Source organism: Schistocerca piceifrons, chromosome 5, assembly GCF_021461385.2.
Source record: "Schistocerca piceifrons isolate TAMUIC-IGC-003096 chromosome 5, iqSchPice1.1, whole genome shotgun sequence".
In the NCBI taxonomy this organism is placed as follows: domain Eukaryota; kingdom Metazoa; phylum Arthropoda; class Insecta; order Orthoptera; family Acrididae; genus Schistocerca; species Schistocerca piceifrons.
The window spans coordinates 549,408,873-549,425,164 of record NC_060142.1 but is presented as its reverse complement, the minus strand read 5'-3'; the positions used below and the strand labels follow the sequence as shown (position 1 = coordinate 549,425,164).

The window sequence follows — 16,292 nt, the reverse complement described above, 5'->3', positions numbered from 1 at the left end:
TACTGATAAACGGTGAATTTACGCACTACAGGTGACAACGACAATTTTACGCATTCCTCCCACTGAGCTGTCTCGCGTAAACATCGCAATGAAAATTATGTCAGTAGTAAGCTGAAACCTTGGCAATGCAGCTGTGTTTCGAAATCTATTCCGAGGGTTAATTTTAAGAATACAAACACTCTGTAAGACAGGCTACATGGAATTTACACATTACCACGAGCTAGATTTGTACTCCGTTCACGACCTCATGGTATGTGGCGGAGGGTACTTTGTGTACGACAGCCTTCCCCCAGTTTCCTGTTCCACTCGGAGACGAAAACTGTAACTTTACCTTGGCGGTCTTTCGCTAGGATACTGGTTGTCTGTATTCAGGTATATGGCAGGAATGACCATTCGAAGCAAAAAAGTCTAGTAAATACCTTAAGTGCTACGAGCACTTGTTCAGTAGAAGAGATGTGTTTTACAAGAGCAGTGATAGAAAGTGCTCATACCTCTTTAAGGTGTGTATCTTAGAGCCCTTGCTTATCAGTTTTGTTTTTTTTTCGAAAGATCGTTCTTTTCATACCCCTGAATATTGGCCATTCCTCCCGAGGCACTGTGGTTCGATAGGAGGAAAAAATTTTCGAGTGAGTCTTCTAGGAAAGGTACGCGCACGAAATATTAACAGAATTAGGGCCCTTTCTCTGTGGCTCTGGTATGCCCTGCTAGAAGGAGCGGAGACTCACCTCTGATTGCTAGAGAAGACTGCGGCCGGCCCCTCACAGCGCGGGCAGCTTGATGACCGCGGGCTGCGGCTGCGCGTCGCACCAGCGAACCAGCTCCTCCTCGGCGTCGCTCAGGCGTTGCTGTGGCGGCGACTCCTGCGGCTGCAACACGAGCACGCACCGCGTGTCCAGGTTGGGTCGCGGCTTCTTGCCCGCCGGCGCCACCATGGAGCTGACGCGCTCGGCGCTGTCCACCTCGATGATGTTGATGTCGTTCTCGTAGCAGAAGGCCTGCAGCAGCACCGTGTGGATGTGGTGCATGGCCGAGTCGCCCTGCGCCGTCTGCGGCAGCACGCAGAACAGCACGCTACCTGGGTCGGACTCCAGCAGCTTGATGGCAGGTAGCAGGCCGCAGGCGAGCCGCTTCTCGGCCTGCGCGCGCCGCAGCATGCAGCGAACCGTCTGGCACAGCTTCTTTCTGCAAGGGCAACACAGAACGCACGCCGGTGAGCCGCTGCACGTCTCCATCGCTCGGGCGCGCTCGCACACAAACTACACTGCTCAGGACACTAGCTGCTCACAAACGATCCCGTTAACTAACGGCGATTACAAGTACATCCCGTGTTACAAAACAAAAGAGTAACTAGCTTCGGCAAGTAACAGCAGAATCACTGACAATAGGAAGATCTGTTACACAGCAACATCAAAACTATTTTCACACAGTCAGCTTAAAACCATGCACCACTGTAAATGACCAGCATCTCCACAAATTTCACCCACCGTAGTAAAACACTACCTTACGTTTATGATACAATATCGATTGTACACAGCAGTAAACTGATTCTGGAGCCCTTTCATTTACTATCTCCAGATGCCACTACAAATTTTGATCACCGCACGAGAAAAGAACTGCTGGTCAAATTTAAGTCGTCCCCAAACTCACTTTGAAAACTACACCAGAAAACCGTACAAGCAACAGTACCGAAGTCCCTTCAGCGTTCCACTGCACAGTATTGCGCAATGTTTCGCATTAGTAACTACTCCGCAGTCCCGACTTCAAGTACACGCGTTCTCTAGCTCTTCCCTACTGGCAACCGCCAGAAAACTTTTAAATCGAATGCAGACGCAGCTTTTTCAGCTTACCTGTTAGCCATTGGCGAATCCTTGTTGGCGACGTCCTCGAGGGTCATCTTGTCTCCGGCGATGGCGCTGTAAGACTGAAGACGAAACACTTTTCTCACTGGCACAAACTTCTCAGCGACGGCCGGTTCCACGGACGTCGGCGGCACTCGCTATTTCCACACTAAACGGCGGCAACAACACTCGAAGAAAGCTCGGAAAACACTGGCGACCGAACCGACAGTGCAAAGAGAAAGTGTAGGCGACACACTCTTCTTCCACTGGCAAGCAAGCACTAGTTGTCTCAGCGGCTCTCAGTTGCTAAGTGACGTACACGCCGGCCGGCGGGTAGCATTTATAAGCTGGACGCCGGCTGCGCAGACGGCATGCGCGGTGTGCCGGAGGGGCGCGCAGGCTTCCAGGAAAAGCTGCCTGCAGAGAATCCCGTGACTCGGCTTTGCCGGGTAGCGGGAAGAGTTGGTGAAGGGAGAGAGGGGAAGGAGGGGTCGCGTGGACGCCGCGTTGGCCGGCGGGGTAATAGGGACGGGGAGGGGGGGGACCATTCCGAGGAGGATAACCGTCGCTTGGAAACGCGCAACTTCTGCGTAATACTGCCGGTCGCCGGCGTGTGCCAACCGGCACAATCGGACGACAGCCAGACCAGATCGTACCGGCTGCTGTGCATGGTGGATAACCAGCTGTCCTGATAGGTTCCCAGCCGCTGCGGGAAATTAGCGAAGCCTCTGACCGACCGCGATAGCGTCTGCACGGGATAGGCGGCCACTAAACGAGGAAATAACTTTTCTCGCTTTCCTCGCCTATTCGGTTCCAAAAAATAACCAGGAAAGTATTATGTACCCGATGCTACCTAGAATATCTCACATAATTAGTAGTTTGTTTATACGCTATTTTCTGCGTCAGCACATTGTGGGAAACACTCTAGAGTTGACAATCCTTGTAGCATGCGAATGTTTGTTTCACATGCAACTTGAAACGCCACCTCTACGAACAGTAATCGATCATGGATATTCCAAAACGCTTCTTATTAGCAATAAAGTGATTTCTTGCCAGATGTTTGACTTTTACCATCGCGGCCCAGTCAGCCCGAATGCGGAACTGGTTCAAATGGCTCTGAACACTATGGGACTTAACATATATGGTCATCAGTCCCCTAGAACTTAGAACTACTTAAACCTAACTAACCTAAGGACATCACACACATCCATGCCCGAGGCAGGATTCGAACCTGCGGTTCCGGACTGAGCGCCTAGAACCGCTAGACCACCGCGGCCGGCGAATGCGGAACTACTGACTGTTTTAATTTCGACTTTGACATCGGATAGCAAACTAAAAAAGACATTTTTAATGTGATATCATTACAAATCAACAATTTCCAGATTTTTTCGTTGCTGTGAGACCTTGCTTCCTGACAAATTTCACTAGTGTAGATCAACAGGATATAGCTTTCGATGAGCGAGTTTGCGAGTGTAAAAATACGTTACATAAACGGCCGTACCTTTGATTGCATCGACTTAGAAGCTAACATTTATTATTATTGCAAGGGGCCACAGTCATTAGTAGGTGACATAAATTTCAACTTGATACGGCTAGGTCAAGTGAATAAAACAGTAAAATATTTACGGAATGAGCCTCGAGATTTCAAATGACAGTGAACTACACGTAGTACTCATTAAGAAGAACTTTCATTACCAGTGATTAGCGTGTGACTCTTAACATGAACAACGAAAAATCATGCTGTTAGCCGAAATAAGTTCAGAAGACTATCATTCATTCATTTCCTGAAGAGCTGCTCACTGTTTTGGCATCTTTTTTTTTTTAAGTCTCCAAACAACATTTTCCTTCGGAATTTCCTTGTTCTTTTCTTATGCTACCTCCTTTATAGAATATTAAGAAATTTACCAAAATATGCCTTCAAGGATTTTCTTCAGTTTCTTTCATTCAACGAGTTCAACAAATATTCATCACAGTAACATGTACAGCACGCCACCATTTTTCGTTACTGACTAGAGAATAGTTTTTCTTAATCGTAATTCGCAGTTTATCTCTAAAACATTTCATTTTGTAGCAAGTTACAAAGTCGCCAGTCTCACAGCAAATGAACGCCTTATTTATAGCTGAGATCAAAAACGAAAGAGAGGGTGGTTGCGTAGACTATTTCAGTTTTGAAACTGGCTTCAGTTCCTTGTTTTCTACAATTCGGTAGTGGTAGATCTCCACAGCTGATGCAGTAGGGGAGTAGTACAATGATTATGCTTTCATTTCCTCTACTGCACTAGTACTTACTGACCTGGTCAGAGATTACCTTCAATCCGAATGATGAACAATTAATCCACATCAGCAAGAAATTTTACTTGTAGTGGTAATCAGCAAACATTTCGGGAGCAGTCCTATCTTAGACTTCCACGGTAACTGTGATACCTTCCTCAGTTCCTTGATACAGTACAAATTATCATAACCTCCTATCCCCCGTCGTCCACTCGAAAAGATAGTTCCCTCATTTTACTAGCAAATACTTAATTCAGTTTTGATCTGTGTAGCTCGCAATTACGTTTTGATACGTTGTACTGGATAACTTCCACGTTAAGTGATCTGAGATGTTGTCATCTTGTTTGTTTGCTGTGAGATAGAACATGCATGACGACATGACGGGTTCGTTCGTTTCACATGTTGTTCAGCACTGAACACATTCACAAAGTCGCACACGTAATTGGTTTTTAAGGACTTATAGATAGCTCCTCCCTGTGTTCACATTATCTCATCTCACCATTATTAATCCATGAGTTGCGACTTAAAGGTACGTCTGGGCATGGTAGTTGAAAAATTCCATCTAAACACGTGGTTACTTGTAAGGCATAATTTCTTACAAAATAATTCTGAAGGACGGTCATCAGCTCTTCATATGGCAGTAACGTAGCTCTTCATACCACAATAACAGACAGCACTAAAGGGTCACAGCCTATTCGATGATGTGTTTTCCTCGGCTACTGCTAGCGGAAATTACAGCAACGTGTATGTACAAATCATGACACGGAGTCATTTAGTTCACCGTTACAATACTCGATTCAGTTTCGAGTGACAGGGGAAAGACGAGCCTTGTTATTCACGTTTTCCATATTTGCTTTGGATTTCTTTAACGGAATGCTATAGTGGTTCCCTCACGGAGGCCAGAGAGGACTGTTTTGCGTACCCTTGTTTATTATGGCTCAGTGCTACAGTGTAACCTCCCGCCGACATCAAAACAAGGAAGGAGGAAGAGTACAAAATGTCCTGTCGAGGACGTGGGTATTACAGACGAAGCACTAGCTAGCGTAGGAAAAAATGGTAGTGTGTGCAAATCTCTGTGCGAAGTACGAAAATAAATTTGTTCTGCTGTGCTCTTGTCACATTAGGTACTGTGTTGTAAGAGGTGATGGGAAATGAATCACACACTTTCCCTGAGGTGTGTGTGTGTGTGTGTGTGTGTGTGTGTCACTTCAGTCTGGTCATTGTAGTGTAATTGCTGAATGTGTAATAATGTATGTAATTTGTTAAAAATGGTCATTGACGTAATTGTTCGTTAAAGTATGGATCGATACCTTAAGAAGTTGAGATGATATCTTTGCCTTGTCATCATGATTATCAGTGAATTATCATCTTTGGGAATCAGTAATATACTTGAAAATTGGCTTATAACCCGAAACCTAGCCTTGCGCGTCAGACCGACTGTCAGTAATGCGGCGTTAGTGTGTGGCTCACTAACATCTCTCTCGTGCTGACAGTTGTAGCACTTGCTTGTCAAAACTCCATTCTGCTCTCATTTCTTTCACACAGTACGTTATTAGTCTTCAGATGTAATTATACCGTAACAAAACTGTTCTCGCAGTTTAATTGAATGAACCGTGGGTTCTTGGAGAAACATTGTAAATTAAATAAACGAACACTGTTTTTGGCCTTGTTTCACAATGTTATTATTAATATTGTTGCACAAGCTAGTTTTCGGGTTATAAGCCAATTTTCTAGCATATTACTGATTCCCCAAGATGATGACTCACAGATAATCATGATGACAAGGCAAAGATATCATCTCAACTTCTTAAGTTATCAATCCATACTTTATTGTACAATACGTCAATGATCATTTTTTAACAAATTACATACATTATTACACATTCAGCAATTACACTACAATGACCAGACTGCCGGCCGGAGTGGCCGTGCGGTTCTAGGCGCTACAGTCTGGAGCCGAGCGACCGCTGCGGTCGCGGGTTCGAATCCTGCCTCGGGCATGGCTGTGTGTGATGTCCTTAGGTTAGTTAGGTTTAATTAGTTCTAAGTTCTAGGCGACTGATGACCTCAGAAGTTAAGTCGCATAGTGCTCAGAGCCATTTGAACCATTTGAATGACCAGGCTAAAGTTATGCCCCAGCCAAGAGCTTTTTAACTACGAGGGACTGGGGCCCAAAGTTTTGCTTCTATCCTGGGGCTGTGATTTCATCTAAAAGAGGTGAATAATTGAATTGGGCTTGCTCGTTTAATAGTAGGTGTAGGCATCTACACATCTGCCTTTTAATTTGTAAAATTTCTAATTGGTTGAGTTTGGCCCCCTTTTCTTCTGTGTGCAGGACTTGTACATCTATTGTGTACTCGTGGTTATTGTTCAGGCAATGTTCTTCAAAGGCTGAGGCCGGTGTGGCCGAGCGGTTCTAGGTGCTACAGTCTGGAACCGCGCGACCGCTACGGTCGCAGCGTCGAATCCTGCCTCGGGCATGGATGTGTGTGATGTCCTTAGGTTAGTTAGGTTTAAGTAGTTCTCAGTTCGAGGGGACTGATAACCTCAGAAGTTAAGTTCCATAGTGCTCAGAGCAATTTGAACATTTTTTTTTTGCAAAGGCTGAATCAGGCTTTTTCAATCTTTAGCTTCTGTGGTGTTCTTTAAGATTACCTGATGTAGCAAAGAAATTACTGTGGCTGTATCACAGATTCAGAAACTCTGCGAAAGAGTATTCCGGAAGGAATTGGTCCTCGCCCTTTTAAAGAAACCACCTCACCATTTGCCTTAAGTGATATAGGGAAACGTAACTCCGCACGGCCGGACAGTGTTTTGAAACAACACCCTCCCAATATGAGTCCACTGTGCTGAGTACTGCGCCACCTGGTTCGATATCACCGGAACATTAGCACATCTGAAAAAGTTTGGGAGAAACAAGGGTTTTGGAGGTACATGCGATGGCCTTGTGTTGAAGGAATTGATCTGGTATTCATCCACCTGACGTTATTTAGGAGAACCACGAAAAGCCGGTTCATAATGGGGTCAACAGTCCTACCGTTTGTGGCACATGATTTGATCTATACGACGTTCCTCCGTGCACAGTAAACTTAAAAAATTGTTTGTTGTTGTCATGGTCATCAGTCAGAAGCCTGGTTTGATGCAGCTCTCCACACTGTTCTATCCTGTGTAAACCACTTCCTCTCCGAAAAACTGCTACAACGTACGTCCTTCTGAATCTGCTTACCATATTCATCTACTGGTCTTCCCATCTAGGACTTTTACCCACCACACTTTCCTCCAATACTAAACTGATATCTCAGAATGTGTCCTACCAGCCGATCCCTTCTTCTAATCAGCTTTGCTTTCACATTGTAACGTCCCCCTAGAAAAATTTATGAATGGTTGTGCTGTTAAACCTCTTACGTTATTTGATTTACAAACAGCTGAGCAGAACTGAACGTACTCAGACATTTCTGTCTTTACTTATTCTGATCAACACTAAACTGACACACAATATTTTTAGCGCAACGCAATCTGACTTTCAATAATCCTTATAAAAGAATGGCCCTGACTAACAATAACCTATACCTTTCATGAATCACTTACCTCACAAAAATCTTCGTTACTCAAACTGCTGCAATACAGTGTGCGCCAATACTGCCAGCTAAATAAAAGATTCTAACTACGGAAGGCACTAACTACTGATAGGCATAGTCAGCAAATGAAAGATTTTGATAGAGAACAACAATGTATTTACCAAAGTCATCATATATATATATCAGTTCATGATATCCAATATTACAAATTTACTCTTTCTGATGGACACACGTCCAGAACGTCCACACTCAAAATTCTGCTATCTCTCTCCCCACATCCACCACTGCTGGCGGCTCACCTCCAACTGCGCAACGCTACGCGCTGTTCACATCCAACTGTCCAACGCTACAACAGCGAATGTTCCAACAATGCCAACCAGCCACAGACTGCACACAGCACAGCCAGTGATTTTCATACAGAGCTCTACGTGACGTTACCAACATAAAAACCTAAACAACATACTTACAACACCATGGAAGTAACTCCACACGATTTCTAACTGATGAACTGCCTACTTTCTAGAGTCCAGAGAGTTGGGTAGGCACTTTTTCCCTGTCATTAACTGTGAAGTCAAATGCGCATATCCATACTCATTGCTGGAAGAATAGACGGAAACTTCCCTTCGGGACTACAAATGCGCGAGACGTAAATGGACGCGACTGGAAGGGGCTGTGGCGGAAGGGTCGAGAAGTGAAGGGATAGCTGTGGAAGCCCTGTCCGCTGGGAGAGGCACAGGGAAAAATGCGCAGGCCTGCAGCGGAAAAGTTTGTACGCTGCCGGGCCGGCCTGGGACAGACGGCAGCTCTCTTGTGTCTCGTCCAGCCGGCCAGACATCGATCCATCGCTCCCACTAGGCCACACACACACACACACACACACACACACACACACACACACACACACACAACTTTCGTGTTGCTGCGCGCAGAACCAGCACACTAGCTGCGAGACGCGTTCCTGGCTGACAAGCACGTCGTTGTTGACTCGTTCAATGCTCAGAACTGTTGCCGGAAGGGAAAACGTTCTGCACTCAGATGCACGTCATGGGCCACTGTGCTCTTGTGACGACCACAACAACTGTTACACAGATACGAAGTCTTCGTTTCTACATCCTTTGTTCTCTATTGTCGTCGAATTGCTATTGTTATTGTTATTCTAGTCCTCAGCTGATTTAGTAATATTTTTGGGAACCCCTCTGTGTTCGGGCAAAGTGTTGTGTAGTTGTACACGTGAATATTGCTAGTCGGCTTGAGGTGATACTCAGGGAATTAAATAAGGAAATCAGGCACTAAAAGTAGGAAATGACTTTTGATTTTTGGAAGACAAAATATCTAACGGCCGAAGAAGTAGGGAAGATATAAAGTGTAGATTGGCAACAGCAAGAAAAGGTTTTCTTAAAGACATCCATACATACTATAAAATGGATGTACTCGTACGTACGTTCCACATCCCCTAAACCAGTGGACTGATTTTAACCAAACTAGGGACACATATCATTTAATGTCTGGAAATCGTCGCTTTGCGGTTAAGGAGCATCTACCTATCAGAGGAGTGGAGGGTCGGCATGAAAAAACAGTGTAGCCCATGGTGAGAGAATACCCACACTTCAGTTATCCAGTATTTGAATATTACAGACTTGTAATCAACTTTGTACGTAATTTCATACCTTTACAAAACTTTTTCCTGCTGGCGATCCCCAAAAAAATGATGAAAGGAAAAAAGCTTATCGCTTACTGAATTTTTACAGCCGTATGAAGCATGACGTTTTAATTCATAACTTCTTTACTGTTAACTGTATTCGCGACACATTTAGCACACAGTATTCGTATACACCACTGTACGTACCATCAAAATTATGTCATAATTCAGGAATCACGAACACGGAGATGAGTGAAAAATTGCCGCATCAAGTTTCACATTTTAATTTATTACTTCTTTACTACTAACTCCGTTCACAATATACAGCGTGTTACAAAAAGGTACGGCCAAACTTTCAGGAAACATTCCTCACACACAAATAAAGAAAAGATGTTATGTGGACATGTGTCCGGAAACGCTTAATTTCCATGTTAGAGCTCATTTTAGTTTCGTCAGTGTGTACCGTACTTCCTCGATTCACCGCCAGTTGGCCCAATTGAAGGAAGGTAATGTTGACTTCGGTGCTTGTGTTGACATGCGACTCATTGCTCTGCAGTACTAGCATCAAGCACAGCAGTACGTAGCATCAACAGCTTAGTGTTCATCACGAACGTGGTTTTGCAGTCAGTGCAATGTTTACAAATGCGGTGTCGGCAAATGCCCATTTGATGTATGGATTAGGACGGGACAATAGCCGTGGCGCGGTACGTTTGTATCGAGACAGATTTCCAGAACGAAGGTGTCCCGACAGGAAGACGTTCGAAGCAATTGATCGGCGTCTTAGGGAACACGGAATATTCCAGCCTATGACTCGCGACTGGGGAAGACCTAGAACGACGAGGATACCTGCAATGGACGAGGCAATTCTTCGTGCAGTTGACGATAACCCTAATGTCAGCGTCAGAGAAGTTGCTGCTGTACAAGGTAACGTTGACCACGTCACTGTATGGAGAGTGCTACGGGAGAACCAGTTGTTTCCGTACCATGTACAGCGTATGCAGGCAGCTGATTGGCCTCCACGGGTACACTTCTGCGAATGGTTCATCCAGCAATGTGTCAATCCTCATTTTCAGTGCAAATGTTCTCTTTATGGATGAGGCTTCATTCCAACGTGATCAGATTGTAAATTTTCACAATCTACATATGTGGGCTGACAAGAATCCGCACGCAGTTGTGCAATCACGTCATCAACACAGATTTTCTGTGAACGTTTGGGCAGGCATTGTTGGTGATGCCTTGATTGGGCCCCATGTTCTTCCACCTACGCTCAGTGGAGCACGTTATCATGATTTCATACGGGATACTCTACCTGTGCTACTAGAACATGTGCCTTTACAAGTACGACACAACATGTGGTTCATGCACGATGGAGCTCCTGCACATTTCAGTCGAAGTGTTCGTACGCTTCTCAACAACAGATTCGGTGACCGATGGATTAGCACAGGCGGACCGATTCCATGGCCTCCACGCTCCCCTGACCTCAACCCTCTTGACTTTCATTTATGGGGGCATTTGAAAGCTCTTGTCTACGCAACCCCGGTACCAAATGTAGAGACTCTTCGTGGTCGTATTGTGGACGGCTGTGATACAATACGCCATTCTCCAGGGGTGCATCAGCGCATCAGGGATTCCATGCGACGGAGGGTGGATGCATGTATCATCGCTAACGGAGGACATTTTGAACATTTCCTGTAACAAGGTGTTTGAAGTCACGCTGGTACGTTCTGTTGCTGTTTGTTTCCATTCCATGATTAATGTGATTTGAAGAGAAGTAATAAAATGAGCTCTAACATGGAAAGTAAGCGTTTCCGGACACATGTCCACATAACATATTTTCTTTCTTTGTGTGTGAGAAATGTTTCCTGAAAGTTTGGCCATATATCACAGTTCATGATATCCAGTATTACCTTCCTTCAACTGGGCCAGCGGGCGGTAAATCGAGGAAGTACAGTATATACTGACGAAACTAAAATGAGCTCTAACATGGAAATTAAGCGTTTCCGGACACATATCCACATAACATATTTTCTTTCTTTGTGTGTGAGGAATGTTTCCTGAAAGTTTGGCCGTACCGTTTTTTAACACCCTGTACTTCGCAGACAGTAGGCACATTTACTACTGGATCCACCTGCAAAATTATATCATTTTACAGTACAGAGTTCAGAAGGAATGACGTCATAAATACTGAGCTGCGTGAAAATGAAACTGGGGGAGAAATTCGCTAGAGATACAGGTGAAATATGTTTACAAATACGTGAGAAATTTGTTAAATACACACGCCAAAAAAAGTTTTTCATCACCTCATTACCGTGAGTTCCGGGAACCATACAGAAAATCGGAATAGAGATCAACATGAACACCATTTCCGCCCTTTTTATTGCTAGAACTTAGAACTACTTAAACCTAACTAAGCTAAGAACATCACACACATCCATGCCCAAGACAGGATTCGAACCTGCGATCGTAGCGGTCGCGCGATTCCCGATTGAAGCGCCTAGAACCGCTCGGCCACACCGGCCGGCGCGACAGCAGTGCATGAAATCTAGCAGTGAACAAAAATTTTCTTTCTCCTTCGAAGTGTGAACAATAAATTCACAGACTTATATTACAAAGTCCGAAGGAAGTTCTGTACAAAAGGAAAGCATGAGGCGGTTTTTCAGAATCGATCGCGTTCACAGATCGGTGTGTGAAGTCCAAGTTTTCCTCCATCGCTGGAGGTCAGCGTGATAGCCTGCTGTCTGTCAAGACGCCCGTCGCCACGTAAGTCGTCTGCGAGCTCGAGAGTCGTCCCATTTTCCGTCCGTCTTTCGACAAACAGTTCAGGAAATTCACTCGTTTATACTAGTCTTACGACGCTGCCCGTTCATTGTTCGCTAACAAAGTAAAATAACTTAACGGAAACAAAGGTACAAGCGTCCGCCTGCCTAAGCGATTCTGAAAGACATGCGCTATTTCTCGAGATACCTCACGTGTATCGACACGTATGTCTACTCCTGTACTGTCTAAGACATCGTACGGTTTATTGCAGGAGAATGAAGAGATATTCTTGAAATTTTCTGGGGCTATGGATACTACGATAGTGAATAGCACAGTAGCCAGCTCAGTCAAAGAGGAATGGGCATCTCTAAAAAGGACAATTTTTGTGATAAGTTCCTATGGTGGGACCAAATTGCCGAGGTCATCGGTCCCTAGGGTTACATACTACTTAATCTAACTTACACTAAGGACAACACACACACCCAGGCCCGAGGGAGCACTCGAACCTCCGATGGGAGGGGGGGGGGGGGGGGGGGGGGCGCCGCGCGAACCGTGGGAAGGCGCGGTTAGAAAGGCAATCACAGAAGTTGAAGAGAAAAACGAAAGTACAAGGAAGTTAACATGAAACCATGGGTAACTGAAGAAATACTTCAGCTGATCGACGAAAGCAGGAACGCAGAAGCACAAGTCACTTAGGAATGAAATAAATAGGAAGTACAAGAAAGCTAAGACGAAATAGCTACTAGAAAAATGTGAAGAAATCGGAAAAGAAATGATTGTCGGAAGGACTGACTAGACATACGGAAAAGACAAAATAACCTTCGGTGAAATTAAAAGCAAGGACGTTAACATTAAGAGTGCGATGAGAATTCCATTTTAAACGCAGAGGTTAAAGCGGATAGATGGAAAGAGAACACTGAGGGCCTCTATGAGGGGGTGGACTTACCTGATGACGTGATAATAGAAGAAAAGGGAGTCGATAGGGAAGACAAAGGGAATCCAGTGTAACAATCAGAATTTAAAGGAGCTTTGGAAGACTGAAAACTAAAGAAGGCTGAAAGGATAGACACTATCCCATCCGTGTTTCAAAAATCATTGGTGGAAGTGGCAACGGAACGATTATTCACGTTGGCGTGTAGACTGTGTGAGACTGGCGAGATACCATCAGGCTTTCGGAAAAACATCATCCACACTATTGCAGGGTTGCAAGAGCCGACAGGTACGAGAATTATCGCACAATCAGCTTAACAGCTCATACATCCTGTTTGTGGAAACGAATAACGTAAAGAAGAATGGAAAAGAAAGTTGAGGATGTGTTAGTTGACGATTAGTTTGGCTTTAGGAACGGTAAAGGCATCAGAGAGGCAGTTCCGACGTTGCGGTTTATAGAAGAAGTAAGACGGAGAAAAATCAAGCCACGTTCATTCGATTTGTCCGCCTGGAAAAGCGTTCGACAGTGTAAAATGGTGCAAGATGTTCGAAACACTGAGAAAAATCGTGTAAGCTATAGGGAGAGACAGATAATATACAATACGCACAAGAACCAAGACGAAACTAAGTACACATGTTAAAAAGGGTGTAAGACAGGGATATAGACTTTCGTCACTGCTGTTCAATGTACACGTCGAACAAGCAATGACAGAAATAAAAAAAATTGGAAATTTGTGGTAAGTCCTATGGGACCAAACTGCTGAGGTCATCGGTTCCTAAGCTTACACACTACTTAATCTAACTTAAACCAACTTACACTAAGAACAACACACACACCCGTGCCCGAGGGCGGACTCGAACCTCCGACGGGGGCAGCCACTCGACCCGTGACAAGGCGCTCAAGACCGCGCGGCTGCCCCACGAGGCACGGAAATAAAAAAAAGGTTCAAGAGTGGGATTAAAATTCAAGGGTAAAGGATGTAAATGTTAAGATCTCTGATGACATTGGTATCCTGAGTGAAAGTCAAGAAGAATTACAGGATCTTTTGAATAGGATGAACAGTCTAACGAGTACAGAATATGGACTGAGAGTAAATCGAAGAATGATGAAACTACTGAGAAGAAGCAGAAATGAGTACAGCGATAAACTTAACATCACAATTGGTGATCACGACGTAGATGAAGTTACGGAATGCAGCTAAGTAGACAGTAAAATAATCCATTACGGACGGAGCAAGGAGGACCTCAAAAGCAGACTAGCATTGGGTATTCCAGGCCAAGAGAAGTCTACTAGTATCAACCATAGTCTTAACGTGGGGAAGTAATTTGTGAGAATATATGTCTGGATCACAGCATTGTACGGCAGTGAAACATGGGCTGTGGGAAAACCAGTAAAGAAGAGAATCGAAGCTTTTGAGAAGTGGTGCTACACAATAATGTTGAAAATTAGGTGGACTGATAAGGTAAGGAATGAGACGGTTCTCTGTAGAATCGGCGAAGAAACGAATGTATGGAAGACACTGACAATAAGAAGGACAGGGAGACAGGACATCTCTTAAGACATCGGGGAATGACTTCCATGGTACTAGAGGGAGCTGTAGAGGGTAAGAACAGAAGAAGAAGACAGAGATTGGAATACATCCACCAGATAATTGAGGACGTAGGTTGCAAGTGTTACTCTGAGATGAAAAGGTTGGCACAGGAGAGGAATTTGTGGCGGGCCACATCAAACTAGTCAAAAAACTGATAGCTCAAAAAAATGTACCATTTACTTCTCCTTCTTCCTTTTCCATACGATTGGACGTGAGTGTGTGCTTATAACCATAACCCATGACCATCAGCTACTTCCAGCAGGATGGAGCAACTGCCCATACAACCAGCCAAAGCTTGGAGGACATTTACACAGTCTTCACGCCTGACACAGCAACAGCAGAGGTCAGGCTGGTCGCGGCCCTAGCTGGCCACCCAGGTCACCTGACCTGCCAGTGTGCGATTACTTTGTGTGGCAAGCCCTCAAGTCCAAGGTGCATCGCAACAACCCACACTGTCTTCAAGAACTGCAGCAGAACATTTCTGATGAGGCTGCAGCAATTCCAACAGTCCAGCTTCGATCCGCCTTCAGTAACTTACTGGTCACGGCCGAAAAGTGCCAAAAGATGAGTGGAGGTCACTTCCAACATAAACACAGACTCTAAAATGCATACCTTAAGAGGGGTGAGATCTTGTTCAGTAGAAGAGATGTGTTTCTCAGTAGCGAAGATTGACAACTGCTTGTACTGCGTAATGCAGGCTCCACAAGCTTCTTAGTTTCTAATCGGTAAAAGCGCTTTCTACGTCCCAGCCGTCCAGTTAAGGTGCAAACATTTCTTTGTGTCTTCCCAGACAGCCCATATTACATCTTCCCGATCTGATCACCTGATCTAACCGCGCCCCCACGCATTCCAACAGCACGAAGATAATTCTGAATCCTTTCAAATGGTTCAAATGTCTCTGAGCACTATGGGACTTAACATCTGAGGTCATCAGTCCCCTAGAACTTAGAACTACTTAAACCTAACTAACTTAAGAACATCAAACACATCCATGCCCGAGGCAGGATGCGAACCTGCGACCGTAGTGGTCGCGCGGTTCCAGACTGAAGCGCCTAGAACCGCTCGGTCACACATGCCGGCGCGACAGCAGTGCATGAAATCTAGCAGTGAACAAAAATTTTCTTTCTCTTTCAAAGTGTGAACAACAAATTCACAGACTGACATTACAAAGTCCAAAGGAAGCTCTGTACAAAAGGAAAGCATGAGGCGGTTTTTCAGAATCGATCGCGTTCACAGATCTGTGTGTGAATCCCAAGTTTTCCTCCATCGCTGGAGGTCAGCGTGATAGCCTGCTGTCTGTCAACACGCCCGTGCCACGTTAAGTCGTCTGCGAGCTCGAGAGTCGTCCCATTTTCCGTCCAACTTTCGACAAACAGGTCAGTAAATTCGTTTGTTTCTACTAGTCTTACAAAGCTGCCGGTTCATTGTTTGCTAACAAAGTAAAATAACTGAACGGAAACAAAGGTACAGGCGTCCGTCTGACTAAGCGATTCTGGAAGATATGAGCTGCTTCTCGGGATACCTCACGTGTATCGACACGTATGTCTACTCCTGTACTCTGTAAGACATCGGCCGGCCGAAGTGCCCGGGCGGTTCCAGGCGCTACAGTCTAAACCGCGCGACCGCTACGGTCGCAGGTTCGAATCCTGCCTCGGGCATGGATGTGTGTGATGTCCTTCGGTTAGTT

General features: G+C 45.0%; 1 protein-coding gene across 1 annotated transcript; it reads right to left on the bottom strand.

The window, feature by feature from the left end:
* Positions 1 to 725: 725 nt before the first annotated feature.
* LOC124798173 (growth arrest and DNA damage-inducible protein GADD45 gamma) lies at positions 726 to 2,232 on the bottom strand. Its single transcript, XM_047261457.1, has 2 exons — positions 1,848 to 2,232; positions 726 to 1,182 (listed from the first exon to the last, which is right to left on the bottom strand). The coding sequence occupies exons 1-2, from the start codon at positions 1,892 to 1,894 to the stop codon at positions 759 to 761; spliced, it is 471 nt and encodes a 156-aa protein (XP_047117413.1). The 5' UTR covers positions 1,895 to 2,232; the 3' UTR covers positions 726 to 758.
* Positions 2,233 to 16,292: the final 14,060 nt, after the last annotated feature.